Here is a 25195-nt window from a genome sequence, read left to right on the forward strand (position 1 = left end):
CACCAAGGAGGAACTGCACGATCCGACTACTGTCCACTTGGAGATAGAGAAAAATACTAACATTCCTGGTGTATAATACCCTTAAGGTGCGAATTGCTCAGAACTACTTTTTTTCTCTGTCTCCATCTGCTGGTGGATGGGTATAACCCATTTATCTGGACTGGTCTGGTTTGGACGAAAAGGAATACATGGAACAGCATGAATTTAAATATATAATCCCAAATGAGAAACTGATACCAATTACCAGCAGAAAAATTGTCTGGGAAGGGTGGCACAGCAGTGCTTACGTATCTCTCTGTGGTTTCATCAGGGAAGGGCAGGATGCGGGTAAAGCTTTGAGTGTAAACTTCCAGGCCCAGGGTCCGCATGGTCTTCTCCAACCAGGCTACTGGCATTCCCCTAGGGCAAGAGAAGGCAGAAACAGTCCGAGATTAGTGGACAGAGGAGTGGTAAGAAAGGTGACTGCAGAAGGGATATGATGGGGGGAAAAGGGGACTTATAGGAAAGCAGTGGTGTTGATAGAGAAGGGGAGGGCTTGGAGGACAGTGGTACTGATGGAGAAGAGGAGGGTTTGGAGGGCAGTGGTGCTAATTAAGAAGAGGAGGGTTTGGAGGGCAGTGGTGCTGACGGTGAGAGGACTGCAGGAAAGTGACAGTGATGAGGGGGTGGAAACAGGAAAGCGATGATGCTAACAAGTGGGGGGTAGGAGAGAGATAGTGATGACTCACCCCATCTTCTTCTTGAAACCTGCAAACTCTCGAGCATAAGAAAGAGCTCTATCTCCATGCATGAACTGCTCCTCCACCATGGTGGAGCCCATAGCATTTTCCGAAATGTAGGTGCGAAGAGTGAAGGGCTGGAAAGACAGGCCAAAGAACCAGGCAAGCCCCACGATATAACTCATGATACTGCAGTGATATGAAAACAGAAGGTTACAGGGAGCAAACCTAGTCACAGGCCTCTAACTTGGAAAAATATTGACCCTTATATCCTGCTGGTAATAGTTGACAGGTACTGTGAATCTTGCTTATGAAGCACTGCCAGCTCTCTTATGATGTAAGAGCTTCTGGGCACTGCCAATGTTCCTAGGCAAACTGAGACAGAGTGAAAACTACTTAAACCCATGAATCTCAACATGGGAATGTCTAAGGAACAGCTGCCTAGTGGGGTGATGGGCTCAACTACTGCTGGGGGGGGGGGGGGGGGATACACAGTGTGTTTGTGTGTGTGTGGGGGGGGATGTGGGCAAATGTCTATCATCCCCTTTTTTACTCACCAGAGTGGTGTGTTGAATCGAGTGATGAGCTGGGACAGGGCCTTACTATGGCTGGTATATACATCGAGGAGGGGGGAGTGTTGGCAGTGTCTCCCCTCCCCCTTTTTAGTGATGAGCAGGGACAGGGCCTGACTATGGCTGAGATACACAGTGAGGATGGGGGAGTGATGGCTGTATCTACCCTCCCCCTCTCTACTCACCAGAGTGGCGTGTTGAGTCGAGTGATGAGCTGGGACAAGGCTCGCCTGCGGCTGGGATCGGACAGCAGTCCCATGGTTCTTGTTTTTTTCTAGGAGACAAGCACAGGAACAGAACTGATCAAGAGAATGGAAACTGTCAGTAGGTGCAGGAAGGACAAGCAGTACCAACTCCATTAACAAAAAAACACAAACAAAAACATCATACTCCACATACCCTGCATTAGGAGTGAAGTTCACTATTGTCATGGTATGCACAAAACTAACCCATTTGGAAATATCAACCCCTTCTCTCTTCACTGACCTACTAACAAAATGTGTTTTAAATATGTGTGGTGTGCATAAGAGGCTTCCTCCCTTTCCTGAGATATGGGAGCTATTTCAAAAATTGTGTGATGAGTGTAGCTGGCAAACTGATGACAGGAGAGGCTGCTAAGTGCATAATTTTTTTTATTTTTGTTACATTTGTACCCCGCGCTTTCCCACTCATGGCAGGCTCAATGCGGCTTACATGGGGCAATGGAGGGTTAAGTGACTTGCCCAGAGTCACAAGGAGCTGCCTGTGCCTGAAGTGGGAATCGAACTCAGTTCCTCAGTTCCCCAGGACCAAAGTCCACCACCCTAACCACTAGGCCACTCCTACCATCCATCATATCTTCTGATTTCTTACCAGTGATGTGAAAAAATTCCACGTTATAAGACTGATGCTATGGGATATTATCGTTAACAATACATGTCTGTGGAGCAGAGGAGTAGCCTAATGACTAGAACAGTGGGCTAGGAAACCCAAGACCCATGTACAAACCCCACAGTAGCTCCTTTTGACCTTAGGCAAGTCACTTAACCCTCCATGCTCCAAGAGAAGGCAATGGCAAACCACTCTTGTACCATGCTAAAAAAACTGCAAGGGAGGCCCCTCATTGTGCGCTCATCAGGAGTCAGTTCAGCTTGAGGAAAAATCTGGATCGGAATAAATATCTGTATGTGATGCTGCAACAACCAGTAAAAAGCCTCTCTTTGGTTTTCATTCCTCTTTGGATTTTACTCATAGATCTCCTTTCTTTTTTGCTCCACATATGAACCTTATGCCTGCACAGGGTTCTAAAGAATTTCTCTTCAGTTGTATGTGCTACCAAACCACAATGTTGTATTTGTAAATTGCTATGAATGGCCAAATTAAGTTTTAATTAAAGAAATGAAATGAAACCAATCCAAGCATCCAGAATCCAAACAGCTATAACATGGCCTACAAAAAAGCTGGTAAAATACAAACACTGCGTAAAACAGAACAAGCTGGACTACTACAGATCTCTACACAGAAACTACACACACGCAGAAAACCTGATCTTGATCATAAATGCAGAACAGACCCTCACCAACATAGAATAAGACACCACACAGAGGCAGACAAAAGCTGAACTCTGCAATCCAAAGTTGGGTAGAAATGTATTTCCTATTGCACTGTAGGAAATACAAAGGTTTTAGAGATGCACATTTCCCAAAACTGGAAGAGAAAAATAAAAAGAACGAGCAGAAAAAAACTGTATAATACTGGGGGAAAGAGGAGAAACATCAACTATAGCAGCAAAACCTGCTATATCCTGCCCTTAGGCAAGAAATGTAACCTAACCAGGGACAATCCAGACCAGAATGAGAATCTGGAAATTGTCCTGTCTGTGACTTAGAATTATTCATGTTCTGTAAGTGGCTTTCTCCCATTATCACATTCATAGCTGGTTTAATCATGACTTGATGATGAGTGTTACTGTTGGGCTGACAGGATGGACCATTCAGGTACTTACTGGCCGTCATTTACTATGTTACTATTTAATTTAGCCTCTTTCTGAGTACATTTGACAGGTGGGGGATGAGGAGATAGGGGTGACCAACTGAATGGCTTTGGACCAGACAGACAATCTAATTTTTGAGCCATTTGTACAGTGTCTGGTTACAAGTTCTAACTGGAGACAGTATTCAAGGCATGGCAGTGCATATTTTAGTTTCAGTGTAGTTTATTCAGAAACTTGATAAACCACCATATGGAAGTACCAACATAGAGGTCATTTTGCTTACCTGCCCACAATACTTGACGCTTGTCTTGCATATGCACAATCTTGCTCGTCCCAGGTGGACCACCATCACCCAGTACAACTTGTGAAGATTGGAGGGCGGCCAATATAACGCTGATTTTTTTTTTTTTTTTTTTTGCTGCATCCACATTGTCGTTTTTTTATTGTTGGTTCATTTGTAACAAGTTTATGTTTAAATCTGTTTATTGACTTAACATACAGAATAGAATGCTTTCATCATCTTTCAGTCAATAACAGCACATCAATAACAGAACTAATACAACAGACAACTGTCGGTGTTTCTTCCGACGTCAAATAGTTTTCGGTTTTCTCCCCAGGCAACCCCCCCCCCTTCCCTCCCCACCCCCTCAAGAAACATTTATCCATACTATATTACAACATGGGATATAGACACTGTTAAACTTACATATAATTAATTTACCCTACAAGCCCCATACCTTGTCTTCCCACCCTTCCCTCCCTCCCCCTCCCCCCAAGCCACCAATGATAAATAAGACAAAGAAAGAAAAGAAAAGAAAAGAAAAAAAAAAACAAAAAAAAAACTTCAAAGGCGATTCAAAATGAAACTGCGAGCCTTGGCTGACAGAGTTTGAATATACTGCTCCCAAATCTTCAGAAACGCTTTCCATCTTCTAGGAGAGCATCCCACCAACCTACGTTCCTGCATCATCAGCTCATGTATGCGGTTCCTCCAGTGCCAATAGTCCGGCGGTTCCTCCTGCATCCACGCCTCCATAATAAGCTTTTTCCCTATAATTCCCGCCTTTCGAATGAACTGCCGAGCCCCCCCCCTTATGCTGCCCAAAGACTTCATGTCTATCAAGCAGAAATCCCTCTGGGGAAGAGAGAACACCTCCCTGTAACACTGATTCCAAATACTTGATTATATCCCCCCAATAACATCTTATTTTTGGGCACTCCCAGAGCGAGTGAAACCATGTGCTCTCTCCCAGTCCACATTTCGCACAAGTCGGATCTTGGACACCCCCAAATCGGAACACCTGACATTTGGTCATGTATGCTCTATATGTGATTCTGAATTGACATTCACGCAATGTCACATTACCTGACAGCGTGGGAATTCGTGCAATTAATTTCTGAAAATCAAGGCTCAAATTAGGTCGTTGCAAATCTTGGGCCCAGCGTTTCAGTATGTTCCCTGTGTCCCTCCCCCCACTTTGTTCCCCCAAAGCTCTCTGGAGGCCTGAAACCGAGAGGTGCTCCCCAGGTACTGATCGAAAAAAGGCTCTGAGGCGCCGTCCATGTCCACCCCCCAACTTCCCAGGCTCCAGTGATCTAACATAATGTGCAAGTTGGCAATGCGCAAACATGGAACTATTCTCTATTCCTACCCCCAAAGCCCCCAACTCCAGCATCTGGCCTCTAGATCCCAAAACATGTTCTAGTCTTGTGATTCCCATTGCAGCCCACCTACGGAACACTATATTTTCCATCCCTGGTTTGAAACTCAGATTGCCCTGAATGGGTAACAGGTCAGAAATATCCACTGCTAGACCCCAACTTTGAACTAAGTCCCGCCACGCCTCTCTCAATGGACTCAACAGTACACTGCTCCCCATCGGACTCGGTAACACTTTCTTTGGACACTGTAACAGGTAGTATAAATGGTATGGTTTAAAATACTCCTGTTCTAACCTTCGGTGCGTGAAGTCTTGCCTGTCCATGAACCAGTCCCCTAAGTGCCTTAGTAAGCAGGCTTGGTTATAGCGACGTATATCTGGAAGTCCCATCCCCCCCCTCTCTCCAGGGCCCCATCAACAACTTTAACGGCAGCTTAGGCTTTGAAGCATTCCATATGAATTTCCTTATCCCCCTATTTATCAGATTTAAATCTTTGCCCCTCAACCGCAGTGGGAGGGTCTGCAGCAGGTAAAGCCACCGCGGGAATTCCACCATCTTATACAGATGTACCCTCCCATGCAAATTAAGTGGCAAGACCTTCCATGTTTTTAATTGCTCTTTCTGTGCCTCTAATCTTCTACTGATATTTAACTGGTAAACTGCTGTGGTACGCATGGGGATCTGCACCCCTAAATATTTAAGAGATTCTGAAGCCCACTTCAGAGGGAACGCCTGCCCCCACAAGCCCCTCACCCATGGATTTCCCGTTAAAGCCTGGGATTTAGAGTAATTGATTTTTAGACCTGCAAAGTCTCCGTAATCCTGAAACAGCTCTAGCAGCGCATCCAAAGATTGTTTAGGTTGAGTAATATGCACTAAAATGTCATCCGCGAAAGCGGAGACTCTGAATGAGAAAGACCCCCAGGTTATGCCCCCAATTTCTGGATGCATCTCAATTTCCCTAATCAGTGGGTCTAAAGCCAGTACAAACAGCAGGGGAGACAGAGGGCACCCCTGCCGCGTGCCACGGCGTATGGGAAACAAGCCCGACTGTTCCCCATTTATCCACATAAAGGCCTGCGGGTTCCTGTATAACGCCCCCACCGCTCTCCTAAAGAAACCCTCTATCCCCATCTGCTTCATCACGGCAAACATAAAACTCCAGACTACTCTATCAAATGCCTTCTCAGCATCGAAGCTGACTAGCAGTGAAGGCTCTGCTCTCCTCTCTACAGTCTCTAATGATGCTAGGAGTGCTCTAATGTTTTTTGTTACTGACCTTCCTTTCACAAATCCCACCTGCGGGGTTGCTATCAATGTGGGGAGCACCCTTGCTAATCGATTTGCCTTCACCCACGATCTCTTCATCTCTCATTCCCTTCACCTGCTTGCCCTAACTGAAACCTGGCTCTCCCCTGACGACTCTGCCTCAGTTGCGGCTCTATGCCATGGAGGCTATCTCTTCTCCCATACTCCCCGCCTAGTTGGCCGTGGAGGAGGCGTCGGGTTACTACTCTCGCCCTCCTGTAGCTTCCAACCCCTCCTCCTACCACAGTCTCACTGCTTCTCATCCTTTGAAGTCCACTCCATCCGTCTATTCTACCCGTTGCCACTCAGAGTGGCAGTCATTTACCGCCCCCCTGATAAATCCCTCCCTTCCTTCCTCACCGACTTCGATGCCTGGCTTTCTGTTTTTATTGAACCCTCATCTCCATCCCTCATTCTCGGAGACTTCAACATACACGTTGATGACCTGTCCAACTCTCACGCTTCTCAGTTCCTCACTCTAACATCCTCCTTCAACCTCCAGCTATGTTCCACCACCCCTACTCACCGTGATGGCCATTGCCTTGACCTCGTCCTCTCCTCTTCCGGCTCACCCTCCAATTTCCACACCTCAGCTCTTCCTGTCTCTGATCATCACCTGATCACCTTCACACTTCTTCACCCTCCCCCTCAGCCCCGCCCAACATTAACCACTACTTCCAGGAATCTCCAGATTATTGACCCTCCCACCTTATCATCTAGTATTTCTAATCTCCTCCCCTCCATCATGTCCTCCGAGTCTGTTGACGAGGCTGTCTCTGCTTACAATGCCACTCTCTCCTCTGCTCTGGACACCCTTGCACCATCCACCTCCCGTCCCACAAGGCGTACTAATCCCCAGCCCTGGCTGACCCCTTGCATCCGTTACCTTCGCTCCTGCGCCCGATCTGCTGAACGCCTCTGGAGGAAATCTCGCACCCATTCAGATTTCCTTCACTACAAATTCATGCTATCCTCCTTCCAGTCCTCACTATTCCTTGCCAAACAGGACTATTACACCCAATTGACTAATTCTCTCAGCTCTAACCCTCGTCGTCTCTTCGCCACCCTTAACTCCCTCCTCAAAGTGCCCTCCGCTCCCACCCCCCCGTCACTCTCTCCTCAATCACTGGCTGACTACTTCCGCGACAAGGTGCAAAAGATCAACCTTGAGTTCACTACCAAGCCACCTCCTCCTCTTCACCCTTCAACCCTCTCCCTCAACCAACCAACCCAGACCTCCTTCTCCTCCTTTCCTGATATCTCCGAGGAGGAAACCGCCCGCCTTCTTTCCTCCTCAAAATGCACCACTTGTTCCTCTGATCCCATCCCTACCAACTTACTTAACACCATCTCTCCTACTATCACCCCCTCCATCTGTCATATCCTCAACCTCTCTCTCTCCACTGCAACTGTCCCCGACACCTTCAAGCATGCTGTAGTCACGCCCCTCCTCAAAAAACCATCACTAGACCCTACCTGTCCCTCCAACTACCGCCCCATCTCCCTCCTACCCTTCCTCTCCAAGACACTTGAGCGCGCAGTCCACAGCCGCTGCCTTGATTTTCTCTCCTCTCATGCCATCCTTGATCCGCTTCAATCCGGTTTTCGCCCTCTTCACTCGACAGAAACAGCACTTTCTAAAGTCTGTAATGACCTGTTCCTTGCCAAATCCAGAGGCCACTACTCCATCCTCATCCTCCTGGATCTATCCGCCGCTTTTGACACTGTCAATCATGACTTACTTCTTGCCACACTGTCCTCATTTGGGTTCCAGGGCTCTGTCCTCTCCTGGTTCTCCTCCTATCTCTCCCACCGCACCATCAAAGTTCACTCTCATGGATCTTCCTCCACCCCCATCCCCTTATCTGTTGGTGTTCCCCAGGGATCGGTCCTTGGACCCCTTCTCTTCTCAATCTACACCTCTTCCCTGGGCTCCCTGATCTCATCTCATGGTTTCCAGTATCATCTCTATGCTGATGACACCCAACTGTATCTCTCCACACCAGACATCACCGCGGAGACCCAGGCAAAGGTATCGGCCTGCTTATCCGACATTGCTGCCTGGATGTCCAACCGCCACCTGAAACTGAACATGTCCAAGACCGAGCTTATCGTCTTTCCACCAAAACCCACTTCTCCTCTTCCTCCACTTTCTATCTCAGTTGATAACACCCTCATCCTCCCCGTCTCATCTGCCCGCAACCTCGGAGTCATCTTTGACTCCTCTCTCTCCTTCTCTGCGCATATCCAGCAGATAGCCAAGACCTGTCGCTTCTTCCTCTTAACATCAGCAAAATTCGCCCTTTCCTCTCTGAACACACCACCCGAACTCTCGTCCACGCTCTCATTACCTCTCGCCTGGACTACTGCAACTTACTCCTCACCGGCCTCCCACTTAGCCATCTATCCCCCCTTCAGTCTGTTCAGAACTCTGCTGCACGTCTCATATTCCGCCAGAACCGATATACTCATATCACCCCTCTCCTCAGGTCACTTCACTGGCTTCCGATCAGATACCGCATTCAATTCAAGCTTCTCCTTCTTACCTACAAATGCACTCAGTCTGCTGCCCCTCACTACCTCTCTACCCTCATCTCCCCTTACGTTCCCGCCCGTAACCTCCGTTCACAGCATAAATCCCTCCTCTCAGTACCCTTCTCCACCACCGCCAACTCCAGGCTCCGCTCATTCTGCCTCGCCTCACCCTACGCTTGGAACAACCTTCCTGAACCCTTACGCCAAGCCCCCTCCCTGCCCGTCTTCAAGTCTTTGCTTAAAGCCCACCTCTTCAATGCTGCGTTCGGCACCTAACCCTTACCGTTCAGTGAATCCAGAATGCCCCAATTTGACTGCCCCTATCGGACCGACCGTTCACTTGTCTATTAGATTGTAAGCTCTTTGAGCAGGGACTGTCTCTCTTTGTTAAATTGTACAGCGCTGCGTAACCCTAGTAGCGCTCTAGAAATGTTAAGTAGTAGTAGTAGTAGTAGATCTTCGCATATAACTTTATATCACAATTAAGTAGAGAAATCGGCCTATAAGACTCAACACTTAACTCCTTTTTCCCAGGTTTTAATAGCACTATCACCTTCGCCAAATTCAACGCATCTGGCATTTCTCCTGTGGTAGCCATATTATTATATAGCCTCAGCAGTGGAGGTATAACTTGCTCCTGTAACAGTTTATAAAACGCCATACTGAACCCATCTGGCCCTGGAGCTTTATGTAGTTGACTCTGCTGCATTGCCACCAGTAATTCCCCCTCCTCTATTTGGCTGTTAAGTGCTTCCCTCTGCGCCTCCGTTACCCTTGGCAGAACCTGATTCCTCAGATAGACCTCACTATCCTCCATAACCTCCACCGGATCCTTATACAGGTCTTCAAAATAGTCCCGAAAGCGCTCCAATATATGTGATGTTTCCCGGAGGAGCCTGCCCCCTCGGTCCCTGATTTGTAAGATCTTCACCGGGCTTCTAGTTCCCTGAATTAACCTCCCCATCAAGGCTCCCGCTTTATTCCCATACATAAAGAGTTGGTGTTTATAAAACATGTGTGATTTCTGTGCCCTCTGATGAAGAAGCTCATTTAATTGTCTCTGGGTTGTTAACAATTCCTTTTTGTTTTCTGCCGAGATTACCTTCCCAAATCGCTTCCTCTGTTTACAGACTTCTTTTTCAAGGCGAAGAATTTCCTTATCCCTAACCTTGCGTGCTCGGGCTCTATATGCAATGACCTCCCCCCTCATTACTGCTTTTGCTGTTTCCCAGTATAGACTTGCTTGTTCTATATGAGCACTATTGTTAGTTGCAAAGTCCAGCCATTTTTCACCCATATGTGCCTTAAAGTTCGGATCATGATAAAGATCCACCGGGAATCTCCAGCCGCCCCCCCTTCTCCCCTCTCCCTGCAGTTGGATCTGCACCCAAATTATGGAGTGATCTGAGATTTCACACACATCTATCTCCGCCGCGGGAACCTTGGGAAACAGTTCTTGTGATATTAGAAAATAATCTATGCGAGACTGTGAGAGATGTGCCCTTGATACATGCGTATAATCCCTTTGTGTTGGGTGAAGCACCCTCCACACATCAATCAAATTTAAAGTATCACTAAGGAAGGCCAGCCCCCCCCGGGATTGACCCCCGCTCTGTCCCGAGGGGCTGCTCTTGTCAACACTGGGATCATATACCATATTGAAATCCCCTCCTAGTATGATGTTACCCCCTTGGTAGGGGCTCAGCAGTTCAATCAGCGAGGCTATGAATTTGGGGTCATATACATTAGGCGCATATATGTTACAGAAAATATAAGTATTTCTACCCCTCTCCACCTCCACCAACACAATCCTACCCTCTATACTTCTTTTAACTGTCTTTATGCCAACCTGTAGGCCCTTGCGGAACAGCATCAATACCCCCCTTTTTTCCCCACCGCCGGTGAGCCCTCTGCTATTTCTACCCAGCCTTTCTTAAATTTGTTATGTTCCACCGTCGTTAAATGTGTTTCCTGCAGGAATGCCACATCCACCTGATGCCTCCGCAGGGCCTGTAGTACTTTAGTGCGCTTTATAGGCGAGGAGATACCCCCCACATTCCAAGAGATTAACTTGAGAGCACCTTACTCTTCATTTTTGCAGTGATACTCCCCGATAAATGTGTTCCTAAATGTGGGATCCACTCCCCAGCCCCTGAATGGACCCCCTCTTTTCCAATACTCAACCAGGCAATAACAAAAAGAAAGAATAAAGAAAACAATAGTAATAAAAACACAAACCCCCAAGAATCTAAACCCAAAAGAACGCCCCCCCATCCCCCTCCCTCCCTCCCCCAACCCCCTCCCATTTCCTACAAATCGTTCTCACCAGAGAACCAGTCACGCCTCCTCTCCGCCCCTACCTAACCAGCGCCCACCTATGTCTTATACTTAGTAAACCCACACCCCAATGAATATAACTTCACTTAACATTAACAGCAGTGATCTAGCTCTACAAACTAACATTTTACTCCTTTTTGAACAAACCCCCCACCTCTGATCACCCCTCTCAGACCTATAGCCCACCCTGTGGTGAAGCTGAATACCTCTCCTTAGTGAACTTTAATTTAGTCTTTTATGTCCTTGTCCACTTCTGCGTCTGAAAATTCAGGCATATGATGGTAATCAAATAATATCATATGCTAGCTCAAAAAGGCTGATGCCCTTTCTGGTCTCCGTCTGTATTTCTCCTGCCGCTGTCCTTCTCAGGTTTGCTGCGGACTGCCTGCCCTTGCTCCCGTCTGTCCCGCCTCTGCGCTCCTGCCCATACGGTTTACAAATTGTTGGGCTTCCTCACGCGATGTGAAGTAATGCTGTCTGCCTTCATGCAGGATTCTTAATTTAGCAGGGAACATCAGGGCGAAGCGCACTTTCCTGTCGTACAACAGCTTGCAGATCTCCGTAAACTGCCTGCGCTGGGCTGCTACTGCGGCCGAAAAGTCTTGAAAGCATAAAATCGTGCGTGACTCATACTGCACCTTGCCCTTCAAGCGCCATTCTCGTAAGATTTCCTGCTTATGCTTGTAATTCAATATTTTGCATATTACCACTCTTGGATTTTCAGTCTCCTGCCTTGTTCGCCCCAGTCTGTGGGCCCTCTCAATTTGTAGGCCATTTTCCAGCCATTTAAGGTTTAAAACTTTAGGGATCCAAGACTCTAAAAAGTCCCTCAGGTCCACCTCGCGAACCGCTTCTGGGAGACCAACAAGACGGAGGTTGTTTCTTCGCGACCTGTTCTCTAGGTCTTCAACTTTTGCACTCAGCTCATCCAATTTTTCCTGCATGGCTTTTTGGCGGCTTTCATATTGCACGCATTGATCTTCCATGTCCGATAGCCGCTGTTGAAATACCGCCAGATCTGCGTGCAGTCCTTCAAATTTGCCATCGAGCTGCTCTATTTGATCTGAAATTTTTTGTAATTTCCTGTCCACCGATGCTTCGAGGAGAGCAGAGACCTCCGCCGCCACTTCAGCAGCCCAAGCCGAACTCACAGATTCTCCTGCGGGGCCGGCCTCCGCCATCTTGCCTTCGCCCACGCGGCTCCGCGCTCCCTCTTTGCGACTTGATTTTGTGGTCATATCCAGATTTTTCCCCTGTTCCGAGCCAACCACTCTCGCTGGAGATCTTCCGCTACCAATTACGGCTTTTGTGGGCTATTTTCGCTAGCTGCTATCGGCGCTGCAGGCCAGATGTTAAAACGGGGCCTCGGAGCTGTCGGATGCGGCGTCCTTCCTTCAGCCAAGCATCACGTGACTCCTTTGTAACAAGTTTAAAGCCATGCTGATTTTTTTAAAGGGTTCTAGGGGTGAGCCGGGAAATTACAGACCGGTAAGCCTGACCTCAGTGCCGGGCAAAACAGTGTAAACTATTATAAAGAATAAAATTACGGAACACATGGTGTAATGTGTAAGGAGGTTGGAGGGTCTAAGCAGCTCAGGAGGAGGTATGGGGCCAGACTACATTCCCCACAAGGCCCTGAGAGAAGGGATTGGGATGGTAGGTCCCAAAACCCGGTATGGCCCCCACGTGGAAGGGAGGGGGAAAAGGACTGGAAACAGCAGCTGCTATGGCAGGCGAGGGCCAGAAGGGGGAGCAGGGATGACAAAGCTCAATACCCTTGGGTTAAAAATCAGTACAAGAGTCCTTCCACCTGGGAGGGAGAGGAGGTCTCCAACCAACAGCCTAGCAGAGAAGCAGAGTTAATGGAGTGCTTGGAGGAAGGAGAGGCTGGAGAAAAAACCCAATGCCTAATACCTCTCAACACAACACGAACAAATTCACCATCATTAACACACCAAAACTGAATCTCCCAATCTCAAACACCCTAAAAATTCTTGGAGTTACCATTGATCGACACCTAACACTTGAGAACCATGCGAAAAACACAACCAAGAAGATGTTCCACTCAATGTGGAAATTAAAAAGAGTAAAACCTTTCTTCCCAAGGAACGTCTTCCGTAACCTGGTACAATCAATGGTACTCAGTCATCTAGACTACTGCAATGCACTTTACACTGGTTGCAAAGAGCAAATTACTACTACTACTACTATTTAACATTTCTAAATGGTAAAGCTACCAGGGTTACGCAGCGCTGTACAATTTAAACATAGAAGGACAGTCCCTGCTGTGGTGAGTTCCATCTGAACCAGTCAATTGTCTTGCCAACATTTTTTCCCCGTCATACCCGCCCTGGCGAAAGCAGTTTGCATACCTTGGACTGCAAGAGAGCATTGGCCTTTTATGTGGAACGGACAAAGCCCTTTAGACAGTCCGCCCTGTTGTTTGTTTGTTTCTTTCTTTCTTTCAATCCCAACAGGAGGGGAGTCGCCATCGGAAAATGCACTATCTCAAATTGGCTGGCAGATTGCATTTCTTTCACTTATGCCCAAGCTGGGCTGACTCTAGATGGCCATGTCACGGCTCATAATGTTAGAGCCAGGGCTGCGTCTGGCTCACTTAAAGTCAGCCTCCATTGAAGAGATTTGCAAGGCTGCAACGTAGTCATCAGTCCACACATTCACATCTCACTACTGCCTTCAGCAGGATACCCGACGCGACAGTCTGTTTGGGCAGTCAGTGCTGCAGAATCTGTTCGGGATTTAGAATCCAACTCCACCCCCCCCCCCCCCCACAGACCCATTTTTGTTCTGTTCCAGGCTGCACTCTGTTAGTTGTTTATGGTTTCAGTTCAATCTATGTTATGTCCTCGCCGTTGCGAGGCCCAATTGACCAATGCTCATTGTTTTGAGTGAGCATGGTTGCTAGGGATACCCCACATGTGAGAACAAGCAGCCTGCTTGTCCTCGGAGAAAGCAAAGATACTTACCTGTAGCAGGTATTCTCCAAGGACAGCAAGCTGATTGTTCTCACAAACCCACCCACCTCCCCTTTGGAGTTATTTGCTTCTTTTTATGCTTTTTAATTTAACTGAGGGAACGCGCGCACGCGATGGACGGGAAATCAGTCCATGCATGTGCGGTGCTCGCTGCATTCATGCCAGAAGACTCTGACAAAACTTTTTTTTTATATTTTGCTTGCAAAATACAGTCCGATTCCTTAGCTGACGCGGATGTCGACTCACATGTGAGAACAATCAGCCTGCTGTCCTCAGAGAATACCTGCTACAGGTATGTATCTTCGCTTTCTCAAGGAGCTTACAATATAAAAGACAGGTGTACAATCTAGAGACAAGTGTACAGTCAAAGACAAGTGTAGAGTCCGTCTGATAGGGCATACTATATTTCACGAAAGGTTAGGTGCCGAAAGCAGCATTGAAGAGGTGAGTTTTAAGCAGAGATTTGAAGATGGGTAGGGAGGGGGCTTGGCGTAGGGGTTGAGGAAGATTGTTCCAGGCATAGGGTGAGGCAAGGCAGAATGAGCGGAGCCTCGAGTTGGCAGTGGTGGAGAAGGGAACTGAATGGAGGGATTTGTCCTGGAGCGGAGGCTACGGGCAGGAACTTAGGGGGAGATGAGGGTAGAGAGGTAGTGAGGAGCCGCAGACCGGGTGCATTTGTAGGTAAGGAGGAGAATCTTGAATTGAATGCGGTATCTGATCGGAAGCCAGTGAAGTGACTTGAGGAGAGGGGTGATGTGAGTATATCGGTTCTGGCGGAATATAAGACGTGTGGCAGCGTTCTGGACGGATTGAAGGGGGGATAGATTGCTAAGTGGGAGGCCGGTGAGGAGCAAGTTGCAGTAGTCAAGGCGAGAGGTAATGAGAGCGTGGACGAGAGTTCATGTGGTGTGCTCAGATAGGAAAGGGCGAATTTTGCTGATGTTGAAGAGGAAGAAGCAACAGGTCTTAGCAGTCTGTTGGATATGCGCAGAGAAGGAGAGGGAGGAGTCGAAGATGACTCCGAGGTTGCGGGCAGATGGGACGGGGAGGATGAGGGTGTTATCAACTGAGATAGAGAGTGGAGGAAGAGGAGAGGTGGGTTTGGGTGGAAAGACGAGGAGCTCGGTTTTGGACATGTTCAGCTTCAGGTGGCGTGGACATCCAGGCAGCAATGTCGGATAGAAGTTTCTTGATTATTTGCAAAGAGCAAATAATCAAGAAACTTCAGACAGCCCAGAACACTGCAGCTAGACTCATATTCGGTAAAACAAAATATGAAAGTGCTAAACCCTTATGAGAAAAACTACACTGGCTCCCATTTAAAGAATGCATCACATTCAAAATATGCTCCCTAGTTCATAAAATCATTCACGGAGATGCCCCAGCCTACATGTCAGACCTGATAGACTTACTACCCAGGAATGCTAAAAAAACATCTCGCACATTCCTAAATCTTCACTTCCCCAACTGTAAAGGTCTAAAATACAAATTAACGCATGCGTCAACCTTTTCATACCTGAGCACACAATTCTGGAACGCGCTGCCGCGCAACTTAAAAACAATTTATGAACTAACTTCCGCAAACAACTGAAGACCCATATCTTTAACAAGGTATACCACAAAGATCAACAAATGTGAACTCCTTCACATACATCCAGAATTGTCTTATAATATCTGATTGTTATTCTGTTACCGTGTTTTATCATTATAATGTTACCCAAGATCCTTTGCAATACTAAATGTCTATTTTCTTATATATTTCCACCATTCATGATGTATTGTAAGCCACATTGAGCCTGCAAAGAGGTGGGAAAATGTGGGATACAAATGCAATAAATAAATAAATAAATAAATAAATAGTGGAATTAGAAAAGGTTCAAAGAACAACCAAAATGATAAAAGGGTTGGAACTCCTACCATATGAGGAAAGGCTAAAGAGGTTAGGGCTCTTCAGCTTGGAAAAGAGAAAGTTGGGAGGGGGGTGGTATATGGACTGAGATCTACAAAATCCTGAGTGGTGTAGAATGGGTAAAAGTGAATCAATTTTTCACTCTTTCAAAAAATACGAAGACAGACACTCAAATTACATGGCAATACTTTTAAAACAAATAGGAGGAAATATTTTTTTCACTCAATGAATAGTTAAGCTCTGGAACTCGTTGCTGGAGGATGTGGTAACAGCAGCTTAGCGTTTCTGGGTTTACAAAAAGTTTGGACACGTTCCTGGAGAAAAAACCCCACAGTCTGTTATTGAGATGGAAACGAGGGAAGCAACTGCTGGCCCTGGGATTGTTAGCACAGAATGTTGCTACTAACTGGATTTCTGCCAGGTACCTGTAACTTGGATTGGCCACTGCCAACATAAGAATAGCCATACTGGATCAGACCAACAGCCCATCTAGCCCAGTATCCTGCTTCCAACAGTGGAAGCTGGTTGTTGGGCTAGATGGACCATTGGTTTGACCCAGTATGATTATTCTTATGTTCTAAAGGAACAATTTGGGATGAACACAGAGGAACGACGCTGGGCTCTTGGCCCAGCGCTCCACCGCAGTGGCAGGGCCCCCAGCGCTCCACCGCAGCGGCAGGGCCCCTCCCTCCCTCCTTCCCTGCCAGCTCCAAGGCCCCCCTCTGCCCCCCCAGCTGCAAGGCCCCCCTCTGCCCCCCCAGGTCCAAGGCCCCCTGAACGCCCTCCCAGCTCCAGGGCCCCCTGAACGCCCTCCCAGCCGCAAGGGCCCCCCTCCCTCCCTCCCAGCCGGCTCAAAGGCCCCCTTCATCCCTCCCAGCTCCAAGGCCCCTCTCCTTCTGACCTCCCATGTCCAGCATCCTCCCCCTCTGTCCCCCCCCTCCCTCCCTCCCTCCTCCAGGGCCCCTCCCCCTCCGTCCCTACCACCCAGCCAGGTCCTAGGCCCCCCTCCGTCCCTACCTCCCAGCCAGCTCCTAGGCCCCCCTCCTTCTGAGACCTTCCTCCTCCCCCCCCCCCCCCGGAGTCGTCGCCGTCGCCCCCCCCCCCTCCACCCGGGCCGGGCCCTCTGTTCGCCATTGAACTTACAGCGCAGAAACCGCAGCAGCAAGCACATCAGCTCCCGTCGGCCTTCCTTCCCTGCCTGTGTGTCCCGCCCTCGTGTGACGTTTCGTCGGCGAGGGCGGGACACAGGCAGGGAAGGAATGAAGGCCGACGGGAGCAGCTGACCTGCGTGCCCTGCTGTGATTTCGGCGCTAAGTTCAATAGCGAAGAGAGGGCCCGGCCGGGTGGGGGCGGCGACTCCGGGGGGGGGAGGTCTCAGAAGGAGGGGGGCCTAGGAGCTGGCTGGGGGGGAGCGGCAGCGACCTCGACGGTTCCCTCCCCCCACTCCCGTGCATATGAATTCAGTTTTGAATGTTTTGCATTCGCTCAGGGGCAAGTGGTTTTTATAAGTCAAAAATAAATATTTTGGTTCATACAGATCTCTTTTGTTTAAAAATAACTAAATGGTCTATAAGCACCTAATGCAGTCCTTTGACTTTCTTATATTTTGTTCTTGTGATGACTTATACTGTGCCAAAACTGAAAACTCTTCTCTCTCTCTGGTCAATAATAAAAGGAGCTCATTGTGAACACAATCCATTCTAAAAGGTTGCTTTGTGGTTGTACGTGAGGAATTGTGATATTGAATAAATAAGTGTATATTTGTGTCCCTAGTCATGCATCCGAAGTTTATATAATCATTTGAATAAAGCTAGTTAATTGTTTAACTTATTAGTGGAACATAACCACAGAGGTTTGGTATGGTTGCATTTTCAATATGGACTGGTAATACTAGCCGTTAAGCCCGTAAAAACGGGCGAGTATTGCAGTCCTCTCTCCCCTGGCCTCACCCCGTCCAGCGATCATCCCACCCCCCATATCCAGCGACCCTCCTCTTTCCCTTGGCCTCCCCCTCCCCCTGCCCCCATGTCCAGCAACCCTCCTCTGTGCCCTGCTCTCACCCCAAGTCCAGCAACCATGGCCTTTCCGCCCTGCCCTCCCCCCATGTCCAGCTACCCTCATCGCCGCCGCTCCCTCCTCCCTCTGTGCCGGGCCCCCTGCACTGACCTGACAGCGCCTCTCACCTCTGTGTGAAAGCGCTACAGGCAGCAGCAGATCGCTTTGCTGCTGCCTGCAGCGCTTCCACACAGAGGTGAGAGGCGCTGTCAGGTCAGTGCAGGGGGCCCGATACGGAGGGCAGTGGTGGGGGGGGGGGTGGAGATGTTTCACGCGATGTTCCTTTCCAGGCTGCAGCGGCAGCGTCCGACAATTCGACTCGTTTCCCTCTCTGTTCCGCCCTCTGATGTCATAACGTCTTGACGCGAGGGCGGGACAGAGAGGGAAGTCTGTACTGCGCATTTGCAAGTGAGTTCGGTCACTTGCAGTTTATATGTTTGACTAGGGCGCAGCTAAGGGACAGGTTATTTTGAGTTAGTCTTCCCTGGACCAAACTTGCTGTCTGTGGACCATTACCATCCAACTGGATAGGCAGTGTCTTAAAAGGTGGTGGATAAAGTTGGGTTTTTTTTACAATTATATCACACTAGTAAAAAAGCCCCGTTTCTGATGCAAATTAAACGGAGGCTAGCAAGGTTTTCTTCTGTGTGCATGTGGGAGTGTGCTGTCTGTCCCCTCTGCTCTCTGTCCCCTCCCCTCTGGGAGTCGAGTCCTTCAGTGTTGTTTCCTGCTGTGCTGTATTTGTGTTACAGAGATAGTGAGGGCTTCTGCCCTCTCTCCCCTCCCCCCCTCTGAGTCCTTCACTGTTACAGAGAGAGCGATTTGATTTCGTGCTTTGCTGTGTTTTCCTTCACTGTTTGTGTTACAGAGAGAGCGAGGGCGGGGCAGACACTCATGGGGAAACCGGATATCTCTCCCCCTTCACACTTCCAGCTGGAGGCTTCATTTAGAACGTTGGTGGTGCCTTTTATATAGAGAGATATGATTCCAAGCAAAGTCAGGTTCAATGTGGTTTACATTTGAAAATACAGTGAGACAGAATAATAGAATTCAGTTATATTATGGGAACAAATAGATGGATATGTCTGAAATGTTTAACAAAGTTGAGATTAGCATATATACCCAACTGGACACTTAAAAATTTGTCCTTTAATGATGCTGCGTGTTCAGAAATCATAGCCATAAGTATAGACAGTTATTCAAATATTATCACATGCATACACCAGAACAAGCATCCATACACACACTGCAAAAGTACAAAATACATCCAAAACTTAATTTTTATTTTCTCATTTCCATCTTCCAAAATTCCAGACAGCAGATGTACAGATCAGCAGGACCAAAAGCAGTCTAAAACAAGTAAAGTCAGAAACAACGCAGTTTATACCTAATTGTTCAACCACCCTTAGGATTCACCTTTGGGTTTAAAATACAAAACCATGTGCATGTAAGGACTGGATAAACAAATTAAAACAAAAGCAAATATCCTTAATATGTAATATTTGGTAGCAATAATGAAACAGTGATGGACTAATCACATTGCAAGTAGCCTTAGCCAATGGCTTTATTTTCCATTGAACATAATTAACTTTGTATTAACTTGGCGGCTACTAGTGTGCTGAACTGGACACATTGGCACATTTAGGGCCCTGTTTACTAAGCAGCATTATAGGTGCGTTAGCATCTTTAACACACGTTAACCATGTATGTGCCTACATATCCCTATAGGCGCCTAAAAAGTATGCGCGCTAATTGTAGGCATGTTAAAAACACTAACGTGCCTTAGTAAACAGGGCCCTTAGACTGACTCTGGACTTCTGCATGAAGGTAGCTCTGCCCTCATTAGTCAATATCTGTCTTTTAAATAATAGTAATAAGAGACTTCCGGTTGGGGAATGGAGTAGTGAGGACGTGCATTGGCGCTACTCCAGAGCACCCGAAACTACTGCACTCGCTAACAGCATAAAGCCCAACAAAAATAACAGATAATAACGTACCGAGGTTGCCTCCTTCCCAGAGCGATATCGAGCACTGTACATCGCACTTGATGGCATCAAAATCTGCCCGACGAAAACCAAAAGATAAAGCGCGGGTCGGCGAAACCAAGATGGCGGGCAAAGTGGCGCCCGAATCCCCGACACCGAGCTCACTGTGGGCCGCCTAAATAATGGAGGAGGTGAAAGCAGCAGTGGAGCAGGCAGTGGGGAAGAAGCTGCAGCTTATTTTGGATAAGCTTCACAGGATGGAGGAAAGGCAGGCGACCTTAGTAGCGGACCTCCACGAGGCACAGCAGCGCATAGGTCAGGCAGAGGAGGACATACCCAGACTGGCAGCCAGGCTAGAAGAACTCGAGAATAAGGTGGAAGACCTGGAGAACTGATCCAGGAGAAACAACCTTCGCCTAGTGGGGCTTCCTGAAAACCTTCCAGAAAGGAACCTCAGTAAATTTCTAGAGCATTGGCTGCCGGAAGCGCTCTCCGCTCCAGACCTTGTGGACAGCTTAAAAATCGAAAGAGCGCACAGGCTGGGGCCAAGAAGGGAGCACGCGACAAGGCCTAGAGTGACAATTTTAAAGGTCCTCAACTATGCAAATAAAATGGAGATATAGCAAATGCTGAGAGCAGGAAAGACTTTGGAATATCAAGGCGAAAAAATACTATGCTTTCAGGACTACTCGTTAAAAGTCTCTGCAGCGAGAAAAGAATTTGCTCCCATTTGCTCAGCGTTGTTTGGTTTGAAGAAGAAATTTAGTCTTTTGTATCCCACAAAACTAAAGGTGATGGACAATGGCCAAACCTTATTCTTTGAACACAAGCAGGAAGCCAAAGATTACGTAGACCAGCTAAAGCGGGCAGCATCTGGAGAATGAACGACGACAACATTTCTTGGGAAGATGTGACTGCAGTAGAAGGCTGTGAGAATCTAGAAACTGTATGGTTAACCAAGTAAGGATTTTGGAATTGTGACTTGACAGCAGTGGGGTATGAGGATCTGAATACAGAATATGATGCTGGCTTTGAGGCCTCAGGTCGGCACGAGGATTTGGAAGGGTCTGGACGGGGAAAACAACACTACAGACTTGAAACACTGAGTGGGACAGACAAACGGAGGGCTTGTTCCTCTAATAATATGACCAAGGGTGCTCCAATCTCTGGACAGGGGAAGTCTAATGCCATGTGGCATGAGCAGGGTAATGTATATGGGGGAGGGGGGTGGGTGGAGGGAGGGAGGGAGGGAAGGGGGGTATTGGGGGCTGGTAGGGGAAGGGTGGGTGAGGGATAGGAGGGAAATAGGGCTGATGTATGTATGTAGTGCTGATCTGAATGTGGTACGTTGTGAGAGAGAAATGCTGGTGGAATGGGAAAGATCAACGGGGGGGGGGGGGGGGTGGCTGGGACATCTCCCCGGTAAGAATGCTGGAAAAATGTATGGACACACTGATAACTCTGTAGAGAAGATATGGCACCTCTGCAGGTGGTAACCTGGAACATGGGGGGCATACACTCCCCAGTTAAAAGACAGAAAACCCTAAAAATTCTTAACGACCAAAAGGCATCAATAGCATCCCTGCAGGAGACGCATCTTACACAGGCAGAACACACCAAATTGAAGAGCTGGTGGGTAGGAGACATTTTTTAATCCCCGGCAGTGGGAGGGAAAGGAGGAGTGATTACACTGGTCCAAAAAGGCATATATGTGGAAGTTGTTAAGGTAGTAGGAGATGATAGGGGTAGATATGTGATAGCATCAGTAGTGCTGGACAGACAGCCGGTCCTGCTATGTAATATCTATGCACCAAACGCATTTGAAAAGCAGTTCTATACATAGATCATTCGTAAAATACAGGGCCTAGGAGAAAAACCCATAATAGTGGGGGGAGACTTCAATGAGGCCGCAGACCCAACAATGGGCAGGTCCAAACCGACGGGAAGAGAGCTGGCCAGGACAAGGAGGGGAATAGCAGCATTAGAGGAAGCATTGGATGTGGTGGATGTATGGAGAACCCTTAATCCCCTAGAGAGGGATTATACCCACCTTTCGAGAGCACATTCCACTATGTCCCGTATTGATTATATATTCCTGACTGATGACCTATTTACGCAAGTGGAATCCGCCAAAATTGGCCTTACAGTAATCTCGGACCATGCATGGGTAGCGGTGCGGCTGCAGCTGGAGGGGGTGGGCGGCAGGAGGATACCACATGGAGATTCCCAATCTGGTTATATCGGGATGGACAATTTTTACCTCACCTGATTAAATGCTGGCATGAGTTCTGAAGTAATAATGAAGCTCATAGGGCAGATCCGGTACTCTACTGGGAGACTGCTAAGGCGGTGCTCAGGGGAGAGATTATAGCATATACCTTTTTTAAATGGAAAGTGAGAAAGCAAGAAATCCGTAGATTGGAGAAGAGAGTAACATTGCTGAGGAAACAATATAGTGTAGACCACTCGCCAAGACTCCAAGTACAACTGCTAGAGGCACAGCAACATCTCAATGAAATGCTGCACCTGACAATTCAGAAATCCCTGGCGTACTATAAATATCGTCTATATAAATATGCTAATAAGGGAGGGGGGTTTCTAGTGCGGTTAATGGGCAAGAAGGTAGGCTACCGTAAGGTGCTTACCTTAATGAGTCAGCAAGGGGCATTAACACACAAGGATGGTGAAATTTCAGCAATCTTTAAAACATTTTTTGAACAGTTATATAAGCCGCAAAAAGAGCTGGTCACACCCAGCGAGGCATATTTAGAGAGTGTTGACTTACCACAATTGGGGGCTGAGGAATTAAGGGTTGTTAAATGCAGATTTCTCAGAAGACGAGGTAATGTGGCTGATTAAGCAGAGCCCCTTGGGGAAGACGCCAGGCCCCGATGGACTGCAAAATGAATTCTATAAGCTATTACAGACAGAAATTTGCCCAATACTGGTGGAAGTCTTTAACTCCACTGTCCAGAGAGGTGCTATGCCCATGCACATGAACCAGGCACATATAACAGTATTGTTGAAACCAGGTAAGCCGGCTCAACACCCAGAGTCATACCGCCCAATTTCACTTCTGAATTCAGAGGCCAAATTCTTAGCCAAGCTGTTAGCCAAAAGGTTGGCTAGATACCTTCCTTTTTTGGTAGAGGAACCACAAGTGGGATTTGTACGGGGCAGGAAAATAGCCAAGAACATGAGGAGAATACTTCTAGCATTGGAGCAGGTGCAGAAGGACAGAACACCAGCATTGCTAATCAGTTTCGACACTGAAAAGGCCTTCGACAGAGTAGATTGGGGTTTTTTATTTGAAACACTCAAAGCCTATGGTATATCAGGGTTTTTTCTGAAGGCGGTCAGAATGCTGTATACTGATCCCAAAGCGAGAGTACTTGTCAATGGTATAGGCTCAGATTGGTTTCCCATAGGTAGAGGAACACGCCAGGGCTGTCCTCTCTCCCCACTTCTTTTCGTCCTAACACTCAACCCTCTGATAAGGGAGATAAGTAATAACACAGACATAGGGGGGGAGTACATATTCGAGAGAGGGAGTTTAAAATAGCAGTATTTGCAGATGACCTGCTGGTCTTAATAACAGGCCCGAGGAGCTCTATGGGACACCTCATGGACAGTATAAGTGAATATGGAGACTTCTCAGGGTTTAATTTAAATCTCATGAAGTCAGAAGCCTTGGCGAGTCCGGAGCTTAGGAGGGTAGACTGGGAACAGTTCCCTTTGCGCTGGGCAACTAGGTCCTTTAGGTACCTGGGTATTCAGCTAACATTAGACCCAGCACAAATTTATGCGCATAATATTCCCCAACTCTTGAAAGATATGAAGATGCAGCTGGAAAAATGGACCTCCTTGCCGTTGTCATTGATGGGGAGGATACATCTGTACCGCATGCTGGTGTTCCCGAAGTGGCTGTACACACTACAAGCGTTACGAATACGGCTCTGGAAAAAAGATTTGAAAATACTTCAGAGGCACGTAGCCCGATTTTGTTGGGCGGGGAAAAAAACAAAGCTTAAATGGGAATATCTCAAGGGGACTCAGGTAGGTGGGGGGCTGGGGATCCCAGACATGTGAGTATACAATCAAGCATGCCTATTAAGGCATTTAAGAGACTGGGTGTTGGGCACGGCTACCTATTCGGACATAAATTTGGAAAATGGGTATTTCAGACCCTGGCATCTTAATTATTTACTACATGCAAAATTCAGTACCCTCCTGAAACAAGTCAAACACAGCATCATCCTGCAACCCCTACGATATTTATGGCGAGATCTGACGCAGCTTTGGGGGCATAGCTCGGAGAGTAGTATATTGCTGCCCATAACGGGCAACGCACAATTTACACCCGGGTGGGACAATAAAATATTTTGAGACCTAGGGAGGCAGGGTGTGATACTTTTTGATAATTTCCTTCAGAGGGATGGGACCGTCCTGCCCTATCAAGAATGTGAGCGGCATTGCACGGGAGGACTGTTGGCGAAGCTAGCATATCATCAACTCTCACACTACATACAAGGGCTCCCCCGGGCAAGTCTCTTGTCGGAGTCTGGGGAGAATATCAGGGAATTTCTGACTGGGGACGCAGCAGGACAAATATCGGTGTCCTGGTTTCATAAGGCACTAGAAGGGAAACGCCCTAAAAGAACAGTTCAGGTGGTTGCTGAACGATGGAGCCAGGAGATGGGAGGAGAATAGTTAAAGGGAAGTTACTGGCAGCCATAGGCGCCCGGTATAAGAGGCTTGGACAGGCTAAGCCTCCCCTGCTGTGCTCAGAGAGGTTTAAATTGTTGATTTACCTCCATCCTCACAGCAGGAGCTGCAGTGAAAGCCCTCTAGCCTTGTGTAACCAATTGTAGAAATTAGTTTATGGTTTGTTTACCTTACTGCTGGGAGAGCAGGAGGGGGGGGGGGGGGTGTCCTGGGTTGCCAGGGAGATATTTAAAGAGGATGACTTCCTGACCTGCACTCAGGACAGATAGCAGCAGAATTGGATACTGGACCAGCATGATCAGAAAAAGTCACCAGACAACAAAGGTAGAAAAGATCATTTTATTTTCATTATAGTGTTTGGAATATGTCCACTTTGAGAATCAGGTGCTCAACATTAAAAGTTTATATTTATTTACTTAT

General features: G+C 47.6%; 1 protein-coding gene across 3 annotated transcripts in view; it reads right to left on the reverse strand.

Annotated features, from left to right (window-relative positions):
• The window catches only part of GPAA1 (glycosylphosphatidylinositol anchor attachment 1), a 93340-nt gene extending 76101 nt beyond the window's left edge, over window positions 1–17239 (reverse strand). The window contains exons 1-4 of one of the 3 annotated variants that reach the window (XM_030220069.1): window positions 17154–17239; window positions 1477–1565; window positions 729–908; window positions 288–399 (exon numbers count right to left, since the gene is read on the reverse strand). In XM_030220069.1, coding sequence (XP_030075929.1) covers window positions 288–399; window positions 729–908; window positions 1477–1550 — 366 coding nt within the window. In that variant the 5' untranslated portion in view covers window positions 1551–1565; window positions 17154–17239. Of the gene's footprint in view, window positions 1–244; window positions 400–728; window positions 909–1476; window positions 1566–17149 lie in introns of those variants that run through there. The other 2 variants (XM_030220079.1, XM_030220087.1) reach the window with 2 other exon arrangements.
• Window positions 17240–25195: the final 7956 nt, after the last annotated feature.

This window comes from Microcaecilia unicolor, chromosome 1 (assembly GCF_901765095.1).
Source record: "Microcaecilia unicolor chromosome 1, aMicUni1.1, whole genome shotgun sequence".
In the NCBI taxonomy this organism is placed as follows: Eukaryota; Metazoa; Chordata; class Amphibia; order Gymnophiona; family Siphonopidae; genus Microcaecilia; species Microcaecilia unicolor.